Raw genomic sequence first — 22921 nt, 5'->3', positions numbered from 1 at the left:
TTTTTTAATTCTATGTTTTTTTAAGTCATTTTCCTATCCATATTTGTTTGCAGGGCAATTGTCCTGCTCTTACCCCCATTTTGCTTCCTTTTGCTGGCCCCCTCCAACCATTCTCCAGCCATTTTCCAGCACCAAACTTAAGGTTCCCATTGGCTTCTATTGGGTTTGGTGTCAAGTTTGGGTCAAGTTCTGGTGCCTGAACCGAACTTTAGATTACAGTTCGACGGAACCGGAACATCCACGTGTCCGCTCATCTCTTCTGGCTACTCCACAGTATTTCTGCAATGAAATCCACGGTGTTTTTTGCCGCTGTGGATTTTCACAGCAGATTTTCCAGCAGCAAATCAGTCATGTGTAAGAATACCTTGCTTTTCAGTTCTTGAAGGGTCCAGGTCTACCGCATAGCAATAATGTACTGTTTTTATGCTATACATTAAATGTACAGTGACGCCAATACATCAGAAGGTGCCCCATGGCAAAAGAAAACAACATAATGGCGTCCCCACTAATGACTCTGCTTCTGTAAGGTAGCATTGCCACCAGTTCCTTTAATTTAGAAGGATCAGAAAAATCTTGGCCTCAATGTCATAAAAAAACAACTTTGCACTAGGTCTTGATTAAAAACTTCCTACTGTTTTAGGTTTACAGCTCCCATGCAGATCTATGTGTTCTAGTGATTACAAACAAGACCTTGCACACTCAGTAGATTAGGAGAAGTAGGGGAAGATTGAAGGGAGTTTGACTGCATGGCCTGACTACATAGTCTTCCTTAGTAGTCTGTTGTAAGAGGGTGAACTGTAGTCCCACTGAGAGGGCACTAGGACCCTGTGGTTTTTGCCTGTTGCAGCAGAGGACAGACCTCCCAGAGACAATGTGTGCTGCGGGGTGGGGTCTAGTGTCTCGAGTGTAAAGTGAAAGTAGGAAGTGAGAGCTGAGAGAGAAAAGGCGGGAAGAAAAGGAGAAGCTGCTGTGAGATCTTAAAAAGAGACTGTGTGGATTTACTGCAAGTGTTTTTGGAGGAAAAGAAGCTTTTGAGAGACTTTTTGTTGCTAACGTTCCCCTGGAGAAGAGCTAACCTTTTGTTTAACTCTGTGAGAGACTTGTGTTGCTAACGTTTCCTGGAGAGGAGCTAACCCTTTATCTAAGAAAAGACGGAGACTTTGCTAAGAACCCAGTACGAATTTGGAAGTCTGTGGATTCCCTGTGCATTGAGTGGAGGAACAAGTCTGGACAGACTGCTGATACAGAGACGGACGGATTGTCGTGGAAGTATTCCTAGGAGCTACAGAAGCAGAGACTACATCGTGAGACCACTAACTAAGTCCCCGGCGTTTGGGCTCGGCATCGGCCGACAAGACAAGAGGAGCTTGCTGTAACTTATTGGCGCTGAAGATATGAACTGGCTACAGCCTGTGCGGATTCCTGCCTGAGAGGAAATCCATCTCAGGATACGGTACCATAGTTATAGATACCCGGGTATCTCTGCTCAGAGTGTTAAATTGTTACTTTAGAGGTGTATCTTATATTAGAGTTGTGTAAGTTATACTCAATGTGCCATTCCAGGGGCTCCCTTAATAACACTACATTCAATTTACACTTGTTCCTGTTTTTAGTTGCCTGTTAGGTAAATTTCTTACTAGTCTGTTGTAGTACACAGTTCTCAGGAGACCTTTGAGTGGCACAGTGATTTCAGCTGCTGCTGAATTAGTGTATCTTTGGGGTGCATCTGCCTTAATATTCTCCATATTACCTTGATTAATTTGCCTTTGAGTAAATACCGTTGGAGATTTCTGCCTTGGTCTTGGTTTGTGACTCACTGGATCTTATTCGGACCTCTGGTCATTACATTTTTGGTGTAGTCGGCAGGATCCAGTGTTTGTCATGGACGAGGGCGAGGGTGGAAATGACCCCGCTGTATCCGCATCCTCCTCGGGGGTTGGGGTTCCCCTGGCAGCCGCTGCGACTCCGGGAGGGTATGTGCCTGTAGGAGCTTTACTTCAGCACATGCCGAAATACGATGGGCGCAATATGGCGTTGCAAGATTGGGCTGAGAGAATCCGGAGTATTCTGCGCATGTGTAATTTGACCCCCGCGTTACGCGCTGAGCTGGCATTAAATGCACTGGAGGGTGATATTAGGCGTATGGTGATGGTGCGCCCAGAATCAGAGAGGGATACATTAGAAAAGATTTTGGAACTGTTAGAGGGGAGTTCGTGTGGCCCAGCTTCGGTCCCTATTCTTTAATCGTCCCCAGAGAGAGTGTGAGTCCCTGATGCAGTACTCTAATATTTTACAAGAGATGTTGAATGAGATGCAGCGACTAGACCCGGGGGCCATGGGGGCGTTCCGGGAGGTAGACCGCTTGCTCCGGGACCAATTCATCACCGGTTTAGCCCATAGACTTCTCCGGGACAAGCTGTTGGAAATGGCCCGGGTTGCACCAGAGTTATCTTTCTAGCAGATTTACCGAGCTGCAGTGGAAAGGGAAGAGAAATCAGCCTATGTTCCCGAGGGGTCAGTGAACAGTGCCCAGCTGGAGGAAGGTGTGTCATCAGGGTCGGGGGGAGAGGGGCTTGTAAGCGTGGTACAAGCTTTGCGTGCTGAGGTGAAGGAGTTGAAGCTGAAATTGTCTCAACTGACAGTTGATCCCGCCTCTACCACCTCACGGGAACCTCCTGCCCCACCCCCTGGAACAGTGACCCCGCAAATGGCCAGGTCGTCCTATCAGAATGAGTCAAGCCCTCGCCCACGAGGAACAATCACCTGCTGGAAGTGTGGCCGCCAGGGACACATCTCGCGTTACTGCCGGGCGCTTACAGCCCCAGAAACCCCGTCGCCGGCTTTAAACTTCCGGCCGCTGCCATGAGAGGGCAAGCAGCAGCGGCCCCACCCACACAAAGCCCTCGACGGAATGAACAAGATTTGTTTGCATGTAGTCCAGTGATAGAAGCAGAGTTTGAAGGGCGGAAGATGAGGTGCTTGGTTGACACGGAATCCGAATGTACTATAATGCCTCTAGAAGTATATGAGAGATACTTCAGTCGACTAGTGATTCCAGAGGATGGCCGAGTGATACGACTGACCGCCGCAAATAATGGTCAATTGTCAGTCAAAGGGATCGTGTGGATGCAACTAAAAATGTTTGGTCAAGAGCTGGGGCAGAAAGGGGTAGTACTGGTGGATCACCCCCCTAGAAGAGGGATGGAAGTGACGCTCGGAATGAACGTGCTGCGAGATTTGAATCACCAGATGTATGCCAGTGAAGGACCCCGATACTGGGCCCGTGCGACAAGACACCGACCCACACAGAGAATTCTACACCGTCTAGTGCTGAGTTGCGACTTGCTGAAAAGTGCGGTCCCAGGTGGCCGGGTGGGCCGGGTCCGAGTGACTTCGAGGGCCCCGATCCTGCTGGGACCCAGACAAGAGGAACTCTTAATGCTGCCTGTGGGAGCTGCACAGAGATTGAATGGGCTTGAAGTGCTACTTGAGCCCGCCCGAGAGGGTTCCTCATTTGCCAAGGTACATGTGGCCCGGTCTTTGGCGATTGTGAAGAATGGACGAGTGCCGGTCCGATGCATCAATGTTTTAGATGAAGCTGTTGCAATTCCCGCTGGGACCATACTGGCTGAACTGTTCGTGCCGGCAGAGAAGGTGCCGGAAAATGCAGGGTTCGAATTGCGACCAGACCAACAGTCATCCTGGACATTCGCGGTCGAGGTAGGCCGGACTGAACCTCCTACGGAGGAATGGAATGTTCATGTGATCATGGAGCAGATGGGAGTGGATCGGGAGAAGCTGACCCCCGTGCAGTTGGAGCAGTTGGAGAGAGTTTTGTGGGAACATCAAGAGACATTTTCCCGACATGGAGAGGACTTCGGGTGTACCCAGACGATTGAGCATGAGATTCCAACGGGGGATACTCCACCCATTAGAGAAAGATATCGTCAAATTCCTCCGGCGCTCTATCAAGAGGTGAAGAGCATGGTGGCCAGTATGCTGGACAACCAAGTGATCCGAGAGAGCCGGAGTCCCTGGGCGGCCCCTGTAGTCTTGGTCCGCAAGAAGGATGGGACACTCCGATTTTGTGTGGACTATCGGAAATTGAATGCCCACACCGTACGGGACGCATATCCTTTACCCCGTATTGAAGAATCCCTGTCGGCCCTGGGTCGGGCCAAGTATTTCTCAACGTTGGATTTGGCAAGCGGGTACTGGCAGGTCCCAATGGCTAAAAAAGATCGGGCCAAGACGGCGTTTGTCTTGCCAATGGGGCTCTTTGAGTTCAACCGGATGCCCTTTGGCCTCGCTACCGCCCCAGGAACCTTCCAACGCCTGATGGAACATTGCTTGGGCGATCTAAATTTTGAATCAGTCCTGATATATCTAGACGACATTGTGGTGTTCGGAACCTCATTTGAAGATCATCTGGAGAAGCTGCGTCAAGTTCTCCGGCGGCTCAAGAGCTACGGCCTGAAAATAAAGCCAAAAAAATGTCAACTGTTATGAAACCAGATTGAATATTTGGGGCATCTGGTGACCCCGGACGGGGTACTACCTTTAGCCAGTAAGATTAAGGCGGTACAAGAGTGGCCACCTACTTGTGACCTGCGAGAAGTGCGGGCCTTCCTGGGCCTAGCAGGATACTATCGGCGGTTTGTGCCTAAATTCTCACAAGTGGTGAGTCCCTTGAATGAACTTTTGAGAGGGACAGCGCCGGGTCCTCGAAATCGCCCCATTCCATGGGGGCCCCTACAGAAAAAGGCATTTGATGGAGTGAAAACCGCCCTAACGAGTGCCCCATTGCTGGCCTACGCCCGGTTTGACACCCCTTTTTTGTTGTATACCGATGGTAGTCTTCATGGGTTGGGGGCAGTACTAGCACAGGTGCAGGACGGCCGAGAACGAGTGATTTCTTATGGCAGCAGATCTTTAAGAGACTCCGAGCGAAATCCGGCTAACTACAGCTCATTCCGGCTGGAATTGCTGGCCCTGGTGTGGGCAATGACAGAATGCTTCGCCGAGTATCTAACAGGGGCTGAGGTGCTAGTCATGACAGATAACAACCCGCTAGCTCACTTAGAGAATGCAAAACTGGGGGCGTTGGAGCAGCGGTGGGTCGCCAGACTGGCCAAGTTCAATTACCGCATTAAATTTCGCTCTGGTCGAGAGAACGGCAATGCAGATGCATTGTCAAGGGTGCCCCTTGGGTCATCCGGGGAAGATGTTGACGAACAACTGAGGATACTGAAACTCCAGCTTTGGGGCAGATACCTATCTTCCAAAGTGTGGTACACTCAAGTGGGGTGGCCACCGGGATGCCCTGTGTCCTGGGTAAAACACCCTCAGATTGGACAAGAGTCCAGGATGAGTGTCCGGACATTGCACTTGTGCGCCGTTGGGTACAAAACAAGGCCTGGCCCAGTGCAGAGGACAAGGCTCAGTTGTCCATGGAAGGAATGAAACTCCTTCGACAATGGGATAAATTGTGTGTGGAGCAAGGTCTTTTGTATCATAAGGTGTACCTGCCATCGGAGCTGCAGCATCGGTACCAACTGATAATTCCTGTGGGGATGGGGCCAGTGGTTGCTCGTGAGGCGCATGAGAAGGGGGCCCATTTTGGAAGTGAAAAGACACTTCAGTGGTTGCAGCGAGTCCTCTACTGCCCTGAGTTGGGAGGGATGGTGGCCGACGCGTGTCGGCAGTGCCGAATTTGTGGGCTCAACAAAAGCCCTGAGCAGCGGGCTCCCACACAGTCTATTAAGACTTCAGCTCCACTGGAGCTACTCATGACTACGTGTTGATAGGGTACTCTACGTCAGGGTACTCCTATTGCCTGGTGATGACAGATCACTTTACCAAGTATGCTGTAGCGGTGCCGACGAGAGATCAGACGGCCAAGTCGGCGGCTGAGGCAGTGTGCCGACATTTCTTCCAAGTGTTCGGGTGTCCGCAGAGAATACATTCACATCAAGGGGCCTGCTTTCAGGGGACGCTGATGAAAGAGTTGCACCAGCTCTATGGTATCGAGCAGTCGAGAACAACGCCTTACCACCCTCAGGGTAACGGGGCGTGTGAGCGTTTTAATCGGACCCTGTTGCAAATGTTGAGGTCCTTAGAGAGTCAGCAACAGACATGCTGGCCTGAGTATCTCCCCGAATTGATGTGGGCTTACAATAACAGGGTGCACAGTACTACTGGTTACTCACCACACATGTTGATGTTTGGTAGACCTGGCCGAGACATTGAGGATTTGAACATGCCAGATCCCTCCTCCGCCCCCCTTCGGACTGCATCCGAGTGGGTACGAGAGCATCGGCGGCGGTTGAGGGTGGTGCATCAAGTGGTGGGCGACCGCCTTCGACAGGTGGTCCATAAGGACACGCGACCTGTACAAACAGAGCTGTTCTCTCCGGGGGACAGAGTGTTGGTGAGGACAAAACGACGGTCAGGAAAGCTGAGTGACCGATGGGAGGCGATACCGTATCTGATAAAAAAACAGGTGAACCCTGAGATTCCAGTGTACGAGGTCGAACCGGTGGGGACAGGGGGGCCAACCCGTAATTTGCATCGTAACATGTTACAACGGTGCTGGTTTGAAGATTCGGCGCCTACCCCCCTAGAGCCAGAGGCCATGTTCCAAGGGGCGGAAGCTCTGAATGATCTTGAGTTTGATGGTGTGCTTACTCCTGCGCCTGCTTATTTGCCCCCTGTGACCGATCTGGCCTCGGGTGATGAGAATGTTGGGGATATGGAGGATGTTGTTGAGGAGAGTGCATCAGGTCAACTGCTTGGTCCTGACGCTGTATCACAGGACATCGAGCCGCAGGAGGAGACAACTCCACTTACGCCCACTAACACGACCACGGAAGAGACTCTAGCTCCCTCTAAGGTCGCACCTGTTGATGTAGGACTCAGGAGAACTACACGATCTACGGCAGGAATACCGCCTCAGCGATATGCTCAAGATGAATTTGAGTGGGAAGGTATGTCGAGGACGCCAACCTCTAGTGGGGTGGCATGTAAGAGGGTGAACTGTAGTCCCACTGAGAGGGCACTAGGACCCTGTGGTTTTTGCCTGTTGCAGCAGAGGACAGACCTCCCAGAGACAATGTGTGCTGCGGGGTGGGGTCTAGTGTCTCGAGTGTAAAGTGAAAGTAGGAAGTGAGAGCTGAGAGAGAAAAGGCGGGAAGAAAAGGAGAAGCTGCTGTGAGATCTTAAAAAGAGACTGTGTGGATTTACTGCAAGTGTTTTTGGAGGAAAAGAAGCTTTTGAGAGACTTTTTGTTGCTAACGTTCCCCTGGAGAAGAGCTAACCTTTTGTTTAACTCTGTGAGAGACTTGTGTTGCTAACGTTTCCTGGAGAGGAGCTAACCCTTTATCTAAGAAAAGACGGAGACTTTGCTAAGAACCCAGTACGAATTTGGAAGTCTGTGGATTCCCTGTGCATTGAGTGGAGGAACAAGTCTGGACAGACTGCTGATACAGAGACGGACGGATTGTCGTGGAAGCATTCCTAGGAGCTACAGAAGCAGAGACTACATCGTGAGACCACTAACTAAGTCCCCGGCGTTTGGGCTCGGCATCGGCCGACAAGACAAGAGGAGCTTGCTGTAACTTATTGGCGCTGAAGATATGAACTGGCTACAGCCTGTGCGGATTCCTGCCTGAGAGGAAATCCATCTCAGGATACGGTACCATAGTTATAGATACCCGGGTATCTCTGCTCAGAGTGTTAAATTGTTACTTTAGAGGTGTATCTTATATTAGAGTTGTGTAAGTTATACTCAATGTGCCATTCCAGGGGCTCCCTTAATAACACTACATTCAATTTACACTTGTTCCTGTTTTTAGTTGCCTGTTAGGTAAATTTCTTACTAGTCTGTTGTAGTACACAGTTCTCAGGAGACCTTTGAGTGGCACAGTGATTTCAGCTGCTGCTGAATTAGTGTATCTTTGGGGTGCATCTGCCTTAATATTCTCCATATTACCTTGATTAATTTGCCTTTGAGTAAATACCGTTGGAGATTTCTGCCTTGGTCTTGGTTTGTGACTCACTGGATCTTATTCGGACCTCTGGTCATTACACTGTTACCATGGAGACACATAGGTCTTTGTAGGAAGGGTGTACCCAAGATACACAATATTTGAAAAATTGCTGCTTAAGAGTGTGCATACGTATTTGTGTCACCAATGTATTAGATCATATATCTCCCTATCTAAAATTTCAGGGTAGATGTGCTGAACAAGAGACTCATAGTAGAGAAGGGAAGTTCGACACCATCAGACAGCAGCTCTGAAGATGGAATGAAAAGGATCGTCCATCTCTACACGTCCTCTGATGACACATGCTGGGGGTTCAACATTAGAGGGGGAAAAGAATTTGGACTTGGGATCTTTGTTTCCAAGTAAGTGAAGAGTCCAAACACATACACTTTTATATTTTAGTTCATAGATTGTTGGGTGTAGTTCTCCTAGTCATCGGAGCAGTTGGGTAAGTTTAGCAACTTTAAATATTCCATGAAGTTAAAAATATGACATAAGTCGCATATAACATCCATCTTTTATAAAGTTCTATCAAATTGCTTTTTACAACTTTGTGTTTCTCATTACGTTTGTAGCTGTATTTTTCCAGATTGCACCCAATAACCTCGATTAAAATTGGAAACTGTATATTTTTTAAGCTTCACTGATTTATGAGAAAATTGGCCTAAAATACACAAAATTTAAGCTGAAGGTCCTTAACCCTGCTGTTCTGTTCGGTCTGGGGAGACCTATTTTGAACTTTGGTATTTTTTGGGGTGTTCAAGATGCGGTTCTGAAACTTGTGGTTGATTGACTTAATTGAGGATGGGTCGGTCGGCCACGGGTTTCAGAGCCGCATCTTGAATATTTTAAAGAATATTGAAGTTCAAAGTCGGTAATTTTTGACCAACAGAACAGCAGGGTTAAACATGTAAGTGAAATGTCATCCAAACATGGCCATTTAATGTGTATGGCAGCCTCCCGACACTCCCTCAATAAAAGATGTTCGTGGAGAGAAGGATCGGCCAGGTTGAATTTCAATACCCTATACTTTTTTTTTTCTGAGGCCGCCAACAGATGTGGGTGTTTATGTGTATGGGGCAGTTGGGGGAAATAGCTGTCAGTCAAAAGAGCAATTGGGAGAAAATTATCAACTGTACATGGGCAGCTAAAGAAGCACTCCTCCTATCAAAGTTGTTATCCTCTTATTATAGCACAGTCATCATATTATATGGCACTGTGTACTTACAATTGCTTATTTTGCCTTTCTACTCAGTTAATTCTTCTCTTGTCCATGATGTCTATGATATCACATGCTTAAAAACTGACTAGCTGAATTCTTCTAAGCTCTATGTAGAAACTGGAAGTCTCTCTTCTATGCATGAGTCATCATTAGAACTACAATTCTACATCACTGCAAAGTCCTTGGCAGAACAGCTCCAACCCATCTTCAATTCCTGACCCAACAGCTCTGCTCCTACCCCCAGCCAGGAACTTTGCAGTGATGTAGACCTGATTTTCATCCATTTTTAGTACATGTTTACATTACTGCCATCAGTGTGACATCAAATACGAGGAAAAAAAAGACTTCTGAATTAGGACTTATCCGGGTATCTATGAAATGATGTGAAGTCATAAAACCTGTTGTGATCTTAAATACCATACATCACGATATGTCTCCTAAATCTTAGCTCTCACTTATTTTATCATATTTTTGTTTTTTCCTCAGAGTTGATTCAGGGGGAATAGCTGAAGAAAGAGGCATCAAAATTGGAGATCAAGTTCTTGCAGCCAACGGAATTAACTTTGAAGACATAAGCCATAGTAAAGCGGTCGAAGTGCTAAAGGGGTTAACTCACATCATGCTCACAATCAAGGTGAATCCAGAATAGTTTATTTAGAAATTGTATGAAACGGAAAAGATAAATTCCTATAAAAAAAAATCACTTAAATAATGTTTCCAAGCCGCAACAATAAATGCAAACCAAGCTGGTCACACTCCAAATATAAAGCACAAAGCATAGCAGCGTCATGTAGGAAGGAACTTGGCTTAAAAGATCCAGCAATCTAGCGGATTCTCTATTCTAGTGTTCCAAAATCCCAAACAAGTTTGATTTTGTACTTTTCACATGGGAATAAATGTAGAAAACAGAAGCCAAACGCCCACAATAGTGAAGTACTAAAATCAATTAGAGAGCCAGCTCTGATGGCTGCTGTTTAACTCCTTAAATGTCACTATAAGTTCCTGAAAAAAATGAAGATTAGAAAAAAATATATTTTTAATAATATAAGAAAATTTTAAAACATAAAAAAGTTGCAATCACCCATTTTTACTCAGCCAAAAATCAAGAAATAAAAAATGCATATTTGCTACTTCACCTCCGCATTCATAAAAGTCTGGTCTACCAAAATATAAAATGATTTAGTCCATAAGGTAAATGCTGTATAGAGAAATAAAATAGTAACCACAGAATTGCTGTTTTTCAGTTGCTGTATCTCCTTATAAAAATACAATACACAGAGATCATGTATACCATATATGTTAGACTATAAAACGCCCTTTTTTCCCAAAAAATTGAGAGGAAAATGGGGGTGCGTCTTATAGTTCAAATGTAGCTTACCTGGGAGGTTGTGGAGGCAAATTTCATTCCTCAGAAGGCAGCAGAAGCGGTGCGATGCTGCGGTCCTGATTTCGGCAATGAGGCAGGGTGGAGTGCATTGCTTTCCCGGTGGCCATTTTCCTGAATCCATGGTCTGCTTCCGGCAGTGCATGCGTAGTCTGGCATCTTGACCCGGCCCACCCAGGGCCCGCAGCATTGCTCCACTTCTGCCTCCAACAGCTTCCTGAGGAAGCTTCCTCCATCACCACAGTCCCACAGGTTACATACCTTAAATTTGGATTATAAAATGGACCCTCTTCTTATAAAAAATCTTTTTTTTGCTACTTTCCTCCCAAAAATTTTGGGTGCGTTTTATGGTCCAGTGCGTCTTATGGTCCGAAAAATAGAGTACTCCGAAATCTTACAAAAGAAACTACAGCTCATAACAAAAAAACAAGCTCTAATTGAAGAAAAAATAAGGAAGTTACTGGTCTCAGGAAAAAGGCAACACAAACCAAATATTTTTTTTACAAACGTCAGAATTTTTTTTTTACGCCACTAAAATAATAATAAAAACTATTACCTCAATTCATAATTGTTGTTTCTCCACTAGAGTAATTTTCTCATTTTTAGTGGCTTTAGTATTTGCACCTTATTCTCTATATCATTTTTCCAGTTGTCTTTCATTTTTAAGTCTTTTTTTTATTTTTCCTTGACAACTTTGCCTATCCAATTGTTTTAGACAGATTCATGAAAAGCGACTTTTACCAAATGTCAACTTTTTTGCCACATCTCGCTTTAGTCTCTGCCTGAATTAATGCATCAGGCGGAGTTTTAAATTTGGCTCATTTTTAGACAAGCGTGAAACTTTTTAAAGGGAACCTGTCACCTGAATTTGGCGGGACCATTTTTCGGTCATATGGGCGGAGTTTTCAGGTGTTTGATTCACCCTTTCCTTACCCGCTGGCTGCATGCTGGCCGCAATATTGGATTGAAGTTCATGCTCTGTCCTCCGTAGTACACGCCTGCGCAAGGATTGCCTTGCGCAGGCGTGTACTACGGAGGACAGAGAATGAACTTCAATCCAATATTGCGGCCAGCATGCAGCCAGCGGGTAAGGAATGGGTGAATCAAACACCTGAAAACTACGTCCATATGACTGAAAACCGGTCCTGCTAAATTCAGGTGACAGGTTCCCTTTAAAGAATTTGCTACTATTGATGTTGGAAAATCCTCAAAAACATTTAAATCCGAAATAAAGAACATTATTTTATTTTGCGCCAAATTTATGAACCCTGTTCACCCTTTTCAATAATTAGGCGCAAAAAAATACAGCAAGGCAAAAGATGAAATGTGACTTTTAAGAAATCACAAATGATTAATTGGACCCTATGTGTTTGGTATAGCTGCCATAGTACTGACATATAGGAATTATAACTAGGCTTGGTGACCCTTTCATTCTCAAAGGAGGAGTCTGGGTCAGCTACTTTTGTTAATATTTATGACATAACTGGTTGAAAAATTAGGAAAAAGAGATAAACCTACATCATACACAAATATTCTTAAAAGCAAAATATTTTTTCTAAACAATAAAAAGAAAACTACTAGTGACATTCCGGAGCGGTAGAGTCATTAGTGAAAACCCGCGCCTGTTTCTGGGTAAGTGACTTACCGCTAATTACCTCCTCCATAAAGGGAAGGGTATAATCAAGCATCACGCAGGCTGCGTCTCAAGGCATTGCAGGGTCACTTACTTAAGGCTCTGTGTCTACGGTTTCATCTGTGGAGAGCAATGTATTATTCATCAAACAGGCCGATCAGGTTTTACTTTCTGCAGCTCATCTCATATTTGCAGGTCTGTGTGTATTTTATTAGCGCGTATCTCGTTGTGTCTTACAGGAGATGGGGATGTACCCTGCGTACAAGGAGATGATTGCAGAGTATTGTTGGTTTAATCGATGTAAGTACTGAATAATAAAACAGGATCGTCACGTTTGAAGGGAATCCTGGTGCAAGGAACTCCATTCGAGAATGTATACTGCTCTTATATAAGGTTTCCTGACATTCTAGAAAAGGACTGATGAATATTCATTCACTTTTTTAAATCCAATTTATTAAGAAGGATCTGATCTGTACTGGAAAAAGGATTTTATTTGGGAGCTTTGCGTTCAAAAGTGATCAGGCAATTTAATTAAAAAGTATCCATATGTAGTTTTTGCACTTGGTGAAAATGTCGCTGTTCTCTTGAATCCATTCTTATTGAGGACCATGCCCAATTGGCTTAAAACTTTAGCTTTATAAATAGGGAAGAGGGGGTCATATTTAAGGAATGGAGAGGCTCAGGAACAAGAGAAAAACACCGGATTCAGGAGAACATTGGCATTTATAACAGGTAAAAAAAATTACATATTGCAAGTGGCAGGTCCTCATTAAAGGAGAAGTCTTGTTTAGAAAGCCTAATTCCAAATATTTTATTAGGCTCTTTGTTACGGGCGGTTTCCTTTTTTTAGGTGGACTCTGACTCTGACTCACCCCTGGTGATCAGCTGAATGTAGAGGTCATGATGCTCACCGGTACCTTCATGGATTAGCCAGGCATATTATTGTACATGCAGTTGTGGCTGTGCTTGGTATACAGCTCAGTTTCATCTCCTTCAATAGAACTGGGCTACATTAAGCTGCATGATCAATAGCAGATGATTATTAGCCATGATCAGATGATGGCACTGTCCTTGGGGAAATAATCTTTCAGCTGATCAGCAGGGTATACTCGACTGGATATATTAGTCGCTGTATGGTTACAAGTAGTGAAGTAACTACGCTAAAATCCACAACAAAGAATATTTGAAGTAGTTTTGGACACGGATGTGAGAATGGATTCCCTTCAAAATCCACATTAAAAAAACCCTCTTAAGCTAAACGATCTAGGATATTCCTTGTATTACACAGACAGCCCAATGATTTCGATTGGATCTAAAGTTTCATTTCTTGGCCCTGCACAGGACTTGAAAATGTACTACCAAGTTCACCCATAGCTTATCACTTATGGTCCCAACCATGGAACTTCCTGTGTTCAGCTTATCACCAGCAAGCCTTTCTAAGAGAGTGTCCAACAAATGAGACAACTAAAGAAAATTTCCTGCTGTGTAAATTCTGTACTTGTAGGACATGTAGATTTAGAAATTCCAGGTCAGGACTTTCCTTCACGGGCCAGTACATAGTGCCATTCGGTAAGAGTGTCTACATTCGTGGTGGACCTAGTCTGTCCTTGCTCTACATGTAATAGTACATTTGTCCTGGACAAAAAGCAGTAACCGCTGATCACTAAAAGTTAGAGAAGCAATTTCTTTTTTTTTTTTTTAACTAAAAAAATTACTTTTAGGGCCGTATAATACGTTTTTTTGTTTCTTCTCCTCCTTATTAGTAACCAATGGCCAATTGCAGCAATTATCTCAAGCATCGGAAACCAGCTCTTCTATTTCTTCCTATTCCTCCGGACCTCCTCCGGGTTCTATTAATGGATACCATCAAGCACTTATTTCCAGCCCAGCCTTGTATGAACCAGGAATGATCGATGTTGGCATTTCTACTGAAGCCTTACTTGAGACCAATTACTTGGACCAGTCAGAGACTGCCATGCAAACAGATCCCAACATGTCATCATCAGGACTCCTGGATCAAGAAGGATCTCACAAGATGGGAATGGTCATTGGTGAAACTAAAAGGACTGTGCATCCCACTGTTCGTCTTAAAGACACTGCCATAAGATCAGAGAGTTTTCTTGAATCCCAGTTTAAGAAGAAGCAGAGAAAATCATCGGGAGATGTTCCTAGCTCAGAATCTCCAAAAACAGCCTTGTTATTAGCTCTTAGCAAACCTCGAAAACCCATCAAAAGAACTCAGAGTTACCTTACTCTGTGGGGTGAGTTTTTTACTTTTTTTTTTTTAATACATTTACTACTTTTCCTATATATTTATTGTTCCCATCCGAGCTCGGCTCACTTTTCAAAAAGTCAGAGGAGCAAATCTGATCAGGCCGAAAAGGTAATGATTGATTCATTTTTTTTTTTCATTTCCGCCTACCTGCTTTTTAGCAACTATAACGCTTTAAGTATTTTAATTGTTATGGCCGTATGAGGCTTTGTTTTATTCACAAGAAATATTATTTTCAGCTCTCTTTGATGGCATTTATCAGTTATTATGTAATTTAATTTACGATATTTATTTTTTTGTTGAAAAAAATGTTTAAATCTGTTTTTTTAACTTAATATGTCAGTTCATGTTTTTAATTATTGTGTACACAATATAATGTATTTTATACTTAATAATGATATGAATGTGCTTGTAGACTTTAGTAATTTTGTTTATAATTTATTTTTCTATTAAAGGATTATTTTTTATTATGTGTATATATATATATATATATATATATATATATATATATATATATATATATTACACATCTTTTTTATATTCTATCTTCTTTATTTTACTTAGAGTATGTTAAAAATACTCCGGTATACTAACTATACTCTGTGTCCCTACACTTTATTGAAAAGACAGCTCTGAAGTTCTTCCTAGGTCACCATGGCTGCAATCGGGTTCCTCAGTTCCTGAGTTGGGGAGTCCTCTGAGATCATGCCTCAGTCACAGACCACAGCAACTAAAGGGTTACGTGCTGGGCCTGAATCTTCCTCCAATTCAAGCTGTAATGGAGTCACTCGCTTTTCATTCTTACGGCTCGTGCAGACCGTATGTTTGGTCCTAGTGCAATCCAACAAAACATTGGATTGCACTCACGTACTCATTGACTTGCATGGCTGAGACTCAGTCCAAGGAAAGAAATCACAGCATGCCTGTTTTACATCCGTAAATCGGATCGCACTTTGCCATGCACGTCAATGAGTATGGCAAAAAAAAAATCGGACTGTGTTACAGAAAAATACATATCTGCAATAATACAGCTAGCTCTGATTCATGCTGCCAATATTTTGGGCAGCATGAATCTAGTGACAGGTTCCCTTTAAGTCATTTTTTTTGTCTTGTCTTTACTTTTGCTCCAAATTTATCTGAACGGGCACGCAATGTTTGATGAATTGGTGCAAAGTCAAAGATGCCTATTTTTGTGCTCTTTTGCTCCTTCTTAGGCCGGGGTCACATGATGGTGTATTCTCTCTGAGCAGAGAGTCATTAACATTATTGATCCAATTCTCTCACAAACTCAAATCCCGGTTTGAGTAGAGTGTTAGCTTAGTGTGATCCGATTCTCTCGCATGAGAAAGTCGTTTCACGGGTGAGGAGAAGATGGAGAACTTAATTTCTCCATCTTTTCCATTGTCTGAGTCTGTGGAAATCAGACTGCACTGGGATGACATCCAAATGCTGTCCGATGTAGACCCGGTGCGTGTCATCACATTTATGGAACCACTTGCAGCATACTGTGATTTTTTTCTCGTGCCGCATCGGCATGAGGAGAACACACATCAGCAGTGCCCCATAGAACAACATTGCTCCGAGTGCCATCGGATAAAACATAGCACCCCTCTGAGTTATACACTTGTGTGAGCGAGCCCTTAAAGTAAAACGACAATCTTCTCACTAAACATTAGAAAGTTAGTCTGCGACTAGGCAGATGTTGTACTCCCTTAGGCTACACAGAGTATCTCTGATCAAAAATTTTACAGCAATTCGAAAAGTCACAAATGATGATTTAGATTCTGGATAACCAAAACCACAATGCTGAACCAAAAAGAAAAAGAGCAGTCATCACCAAGTAAATGGAATAGTGAATAAGGCGCATGTAAAAATAAGACACGGTTAGAACCATTTTAAATCCAGAATAAAGATAAAAAAGCAACGCTGCATAAGCGCTTAAGTCTTCATTCATTCTTTTTTCTTACTATTTTTTTTGCAGAGGCCCGAAAGAAGAAGAAAAAAGAGAAGCGTTCCACTCCTGAAAGTCCAGGCCTGCAACGGTCCAAGACGTTCATGAACCTATTTTTTAAGGGCGGATTTGGAAAACAAAATGGAACCAGCAGTAAGGAAACCTATATTCCGGATGCTAAGAGAAGAAGCAAGTCCCCTTCACACGGCGATTCAGAGAAAGGTATTACTGAGATTTGCTTCCTTTCATGGTCCCCAAATCTTTCTAAATTATAATTAGTACTAGATGGCAGCCCGATTCTAAAGAATCGGGAGTCTAGAATCCATATATACTTTATTTATTCAAATGTAAGAATAATACAATTAATAAATAATAGTAAGAAAGAACAAAAATAATAGGCAGTATATGGAGAAAACACCAAACAAAAGTTCAAAATTGGTGTGAAAATGTCACTGAACCACTTCACAACTAAATATATATAGTTTTGGTAAATGGTATTATCATTTTTTTGACGAAATTCGGCAGGAGCTTGAAGAGCAACGTCACTGGGCCCGCCTCCACGCAGTAGAAACTTGCTGTGAGGTAAAAATTCAAAAATCACACCAAAATGGCGGGCGGAGTGTGTCACAGTACGGCACGTTTCTGATTGGTTGCTCGCAGCAGGCGGCAACCAATCAGACACTGGACACTGTTGACGTCACTTATCTCCGGACATTAGCTCCGGACATTAGCTCCGGACATTAGCTCCGGACATTATCTCCGCACATTATCTCCGGACATTAGCTCCGGACATTAGCTCCGGACATTAGCTCCGGACATTATCTCCGCACATTAGCTCCGGACATTAGCTCCGGACATTAGCTCCGGACAAAGCCACGGAAGTTGGCACAAATTGCAGGAAGTAGTATTCTAGGCAATTATATATTAGATATGGCATATTCACACAAAGCAGCTTTCATTAAGATCAGAATGACTTTGCACCTTTGTAGCGACAACGGTCAGTAATGACTATATATATGTAGGTGAATGATGTTGTATTTGTGTTAGGATGTCTTGATTAGCTGGGAAAAATCATTTCTTGGCAATTGCTTATTGGTAATTGTTTTGCATTTTATATACATTTTGCTTTGTAATGCTATTTCATGTTTTACTGCTTGCTCATGACTGTAGCTAGGAACAACATTGTGATTTCTTTGAAATTGAGCTCTCCTTATAGAGGATGTCCATTGCAATCCCTTCTTGTAATTAGGCTCCCCCAGTCCGCTGTTGGGCCCCCCTTCTATCAGCTGTATTCTAAGAGGGAGTTTGCCAGCACGTGGGCCCATTAGGACCCTGATTCATTAGACTTTTTTAGCCCAATTCATCATTGTATTGTAGAGTTTAGCCTGTTTTTGTAACACTGTAATGGTCTTCAATAAAGAAGGGGGGGCCTCAAACTGTCCCTGGAACAAGGACCCTAAATATCCCTGTCCCGGGGGTACTCTTAAAGGTAGCGAGGCCCGAGTCTCCGACCTTACTATGCTCCTATTAAGGTCCTAAGCTGTCTTCTCCCCCAGGAAGGCCTGGGACAGATATGTTAGTGTATAAACGCGTAAGACAAACAGGGATAACATAAAGCAACTTACATACAAAAAACACCAAGGGTAGAGGGGAATAAAGGGAAGGATAGGAATGTACAAAATGAAATGGGAATAGGATAATGGAGAAAGCATATACACAAAAACAGCACGCAACAATCTCCAGCAGCAACTACGAACTCCATCTTCAGCACATCAACTCCAGCAAGCCAGGAAGTAAAACTTTCACAGGCAGAGATGAGAAGGTCTGGTCAGGTTTATAGAGCTAAAAAATCGAGCAGGTCAGAATCATCTGTGAGATGGAGCTGCATGTCTCTAACCAGCATACAAAGAATCTTTAACCTCTTCAGCGCCAAAGGAAACAAAGTCCATTTAATATGAGAAACAAAACACACAGGCTAAATGGAAGATCTGTGATTCACAATACGTGATGATCACCGAACCCCAGATCTTCCAGGAGGACGTGACATACTCGTGACAGTTTTTGATTTCTGACACTTTTTTTTATCACACATTTTTTTTAGACCATTTTTATCTGTTCACTCTTTTTTTTACGTTTGCCAAAGTGGACAGGGCTTGGAGTTGTCAGATGTTTTTTGCTGGTTTAATTGTGACTTTTTAATAAGATGCCAAATTTTGGTGTAAATGTACTCGAGTTTCCCCTGGAGTGATGTTATGTGCGCCTGAAAATTTGTAGCAATAATAAAGAGAATTTTTTGTTTTGCACAAAATTCGTGAACCAAGTTACCCAATTTTTTGAAGAATTTGGCAAATGTCACAGGACAAAAAAAATTAAAAGCGACTTAAAAAGATGGAAATAATGAATCGGACCCTTCTTTTTTGTCTTGTAGTATTCTTTGCCATTTTTGGCAACAAATTGGTGAATTTTTCACAAAATCAAAGATGCTGAAATTGGACTGCACTCAGATATCTTCCAAGTGCAGTGTGATGTTTTCCACAGACTCATTGACTTGAATGGCTGAGTGTGATCCAAATATCGGATGTAAATCAGGCAGGCTGTGATTTTTTTTCCATGGAAAGACTCTGAGGAGAAAAATATTGGACATGTTGTTAGGGGTCGAGTTCCCGCTTCTGCACAGGGAAGCTTTCTAGGAAAATTCCCACGATCTATGAACATCCAGCAGAGGGCGCCTCACCGCAAATGAAGCTAAATATAGATCATTGACCTATATTTAGCTCATTCCCCGGGGTTTTGCAGCAAGGAGCAGCCTGCATTAGCGGAACTCCTTGCTGCAAAATGTTTTAACCCCTTCAGAAGGATTTACATCGTTGGACGTTACAGATCTGCGGAGGGTAAGTATATTGTTGGTTTATTATGTTTTTTTACTTACAGAACGAGGGTCTTCAGTGACTGGATTGGGCGTAGAATAAAATACTCCAACAACCATTGTTTTTATTTCATTAAAATAATTTTAAAGAATGTGTTTGTGTTTTATTTAACCCTTTACTACAATTGGATTAATAATGGATAGGTGTCATAATTGACGCCTCTCCATTATTAATTAGGCTTAATGTCACCTTACAATAGCAAGGTGGCATTAACCCTTCATTACCCCATATCCCACCGCTACACGGGAATGGGAAGAGAGTGGCCAAGTGCCAGAATAGGCGCATCTTCCAGATGTGCCTTTTCTGGGGTGGCTGGGGGCAGATGTTTTTAGCCAGGGGGGGGCCAATAACCATGGACCCTCTCCAGGCTATTAATATCTGCCCTCAGTCACTGGCTTTACTACTCTGGCGGAGAAAATTGCGCGGGAGCCCACGCCAATTTTTTCCGCCATTTAACCCTTTATTTTAAGAGCTAGAACGGCCAAATTTTGCAGATACACACTACTGACATTAGTAGTGTGGAATCTGCAAAAAAAATGGAGAGAAGACATGCTTTACTGTATGTAAACCATGTCTCAAATCATGTCGGGTTTTAGGAAGGAGAAAGAAAAATTGAATTACCGGCTTTCAAGCTGTATAGCGCTGGAATAAATATTAATATATATACATATATGTGTCTACTGACATATATATATTATTATTATTATTATTTATTATTATTATTATTTATTGTTATAGCGCCATTTATTCCATGGCGCTTTACATGTAAGGAGGGGTATACATAATGAAAACAAGTACAATAATCTTAAACAATACAAGTCATAACTGGTACAGGAGGAATGAGGACCCTGCCCGCGAGGGCTCACAATCTACAAGGGATGGGTGAGAATACAGTAGGTGAGGGTAGAGATGGTCATGCAGCGGTTTGGTCGATCGGTGGTAGCTGCAGGTTGTAGGCTTGTCTGAAGAGGTGGGTCTTCAGGTTCTTTTTGAAGGATATATATAGACAGTATATATATATTTTTTTTTTTCTTTTTGGGACACATGGATCACTTCTATAGCGGTATGTTGGTTTTGCAAGCCTGCGAGAAAACCACGCAGTACGGATGCCATACGGATTACATACGGAGGATGCCATGCGCAAAAAACGCTGACACACCCTGCCTACGGAGGAGCTACGGACCACTATTTTCGGGACTTTTCAGCGTATTACGGCCGTAATATACGGACCGTATTTTCATACGCTGAGTGTGAAGCCGGCCTTAGAGTTGTGAATGGGTCGACACTTCCACAACAAATCACACACCAGACTGTTCCATTCTCGTTGTCCATGTCCCCTTCCCACCAGGAGATTATTTCCCTTCTAGTCCTACCCGAGGGAATGGATGAGATTTTACTGGGAATACCCTGGCTTCGTTACCACTCCCCACATATTGAGTGGTCCTCTGGGAGAATATTGGGTTGGAGTAAGTCTTGTATGGGCAGGTGTGTGAGTGAGTGTGTACAGGTCTCTACTACCGAGGTACCCGCAGACCTTTCATCTCTTCCAAGGTACTATTGGTGCTATGCAGATGTATTCTCTAAAAAGGCAGCAGAGACTCTACCGCATCATTGCCCCTATGACTGTCCTATTGACCTCTTGCCTGGAGCTGAACCTCCTCGGGGAAGGGTATATCCCCTCTCTCTCCCTGAGACGGAGGCTATGTCTCAATACATCCAGGAGAATTTGGCAAGAGGATTCATTAGGAAGTCAGTGTCTCCTGCAGGGGCGGGATTCTTCTTCGTACAGAAGAAGAACGGGGAATTACGTCCTTGCATCGATTACAGGGGTCTCAATGCTATCACCATTAAAAATAAGTACCCGTTGCCCCTGATATCGGAGCTCTTTGACAGGCTAAGGGGAGCAAAGATATTCACCAAATTAGATCTGCGGGGTGCCTACAACTTGATTCGCATCCGTGAGGGGGACGAATGGAAAACGGCTTTCAATACCAGGGATGGGCACTATGAGTACCTGGTGATGCCCTTCGGGCTCTGTAATGCCCCAGCCGTTTTTCAGGACTTTGTCAACGATATCTTCCGGGATATGCTTTCCACCTCGGTTGTAGTCTATCTGGATGATATTCTCATCTTCTCTCCAGATATTGACTCCCACCGGAGAGATGTTGGCAGAGTCTTCGAACTCTTACGGGCGAATTCCTTGTATGCAAAGTTGGAGAAGTGTGTGTTTGAACAGGAGTCCTTGCCATTCCTGGGCTATATCATCTCGGCCCAGGGATTTGCTATGGATCCTGCCAAACTACAAGCAGTGATGGACTGGCAGGAACCCCATTCTCTTAAAGCGGTGCAGCGCTTTATGGGGTTCATAAATTACTATCGCCAGTTCATTCCCCACTTCTCAACTTTGGTAGCTCCCTTGGTATCCCTCACCAAGAAGGGAGCGAATCCCAAATCGTGGTCCGAAGGGGTCTCCAAGGCCTTCTCTTCTATAAAGTCCCATTTTGCCAGTGCTCCTATCTTACATCGTCCCGATGTGGGTAAGCCATTCCTTTTGGAAGTGGATGCCTCATCCGTTGGTGCTGGAGCAGTCCTCTATCAAAAGGATGCTCAGGGTCGGAAGCACCCATGCTTCTTTTTTCAAAGACCTTCACACCAGCGGAGAGAAATTACTCCATCGGGGATAGAGAGTTGCTGGCAATGAAGTTGGCCTTTTCGGAGTGGAGACATCTCTTGGAGGGTGCTCGGTTCCCATTCCAAGTTTTCACGGATCACAAGAATTTGGTCTATTTACAAACAGCCCAGCGGCTGAATTCTCGTCAGGCCAGATGGTCCTTGTTTTTCTCCCGGTTCCACTTTACCCTACATTATCTCGCCGGGGAGAAGAACATTCGTCCTGACGCTCTCTCTCGCTCCTTCGTGTCAGCTGAGGAGGAGGAGGACGAGCCTCGGCTCATTGTCCCTTCGGAGAGTCTGAGAACTGTAGCTCCGGTTTCGCTGGAGTCTGTGCCCCCGGGCAAGACTTTTGTTCCCATCAATTTGCGTCCGGAGGTTCTCGCTTGGGCTCATTCATCCAGAGTGGGTGGACACTTTGGGGCAAAAAGGACATCTGAGCTACTGGCGAGGACGTACTGGTGGCCACATATGGTTCGTGACGTCGGAGACTACGTTCAGGCATGTGTCTCTTGTGCCAAGAATAAGTCTTCCCGACAACGGCCAGCTGGTTTGTTATACCCTCTGCCGGTGGCAGACAGGCCCTGGGAGATGGTCGGGATGGATTTTGTTGTGGGTCTGCCCAAATCTCATGGCTGTACCATTATTTGGGTAATCACCGACCATTTTTCTAAAATGGTGCATTTGGTGCCGCTTCCCCGGTTACCTTCTGCACGGGCCTTGGCAGCGTTGTTTGTCAAACACATCTTTTGTCTTCACGGTATGCCAGACAAAATTGTCAGTGACCGAGGTCCCCAGTTTGCGTCTCGGTTCTGGA

At 44.1% G+C, this 22921-nt stretch overlaps 1 protein-coding gene across 1 annotated transcript in view; it reads left to right on the top strand.

The window, feature by feature from the left end:
* PDZD7 (PDZ domain containing 7) overlaps positions 1–22921 on the top strand; it is an 84947-nt gene that overhangs the window by 18056 nt on the left and 43970 nt on the right. Inside the window, exons 5-9 of the mRNA XM_069753738.1 lie at positions 8231–8407; positions 9754–9901; positions 12524–12584; positions 14048–14545; positions 16538–16729. Coding sequence (XP_069609839.1) covers positions 8231–8407; positions 9754–9901; positions 12524–12584; positions 14048–14545; positions 16538–16729 — 1076 coding nt within the window. The remainder of the gene's footprint in view (positions 1–8230; positions 8408–9753; positions 9902–12523; positions 12585–14047; positions 14546–16537; positions 16730–22921) is intronic.

The sequence above is a fragment of the Ranitomeya imitator genome, chromosome 2 (genome assembly GCF_032444005.1).
Source record: "Ranitomeya imitator isolate aRanImi1 chromosome 2, aRanImi1.pri, whole genome shotgun sequence".
Classification (NCBI taxonomy): Eukaryota; Metazoa; Chordata; class Amphibia; order Anura; family Dendrobatidae; genus Ranitomeya; species Ranitomeya imitator.
The sequence above is the reverse complement of the archived record's forward strand: the minus strand, read 5'-3'. Positions and strand labels throughout refer to the sequence as shown.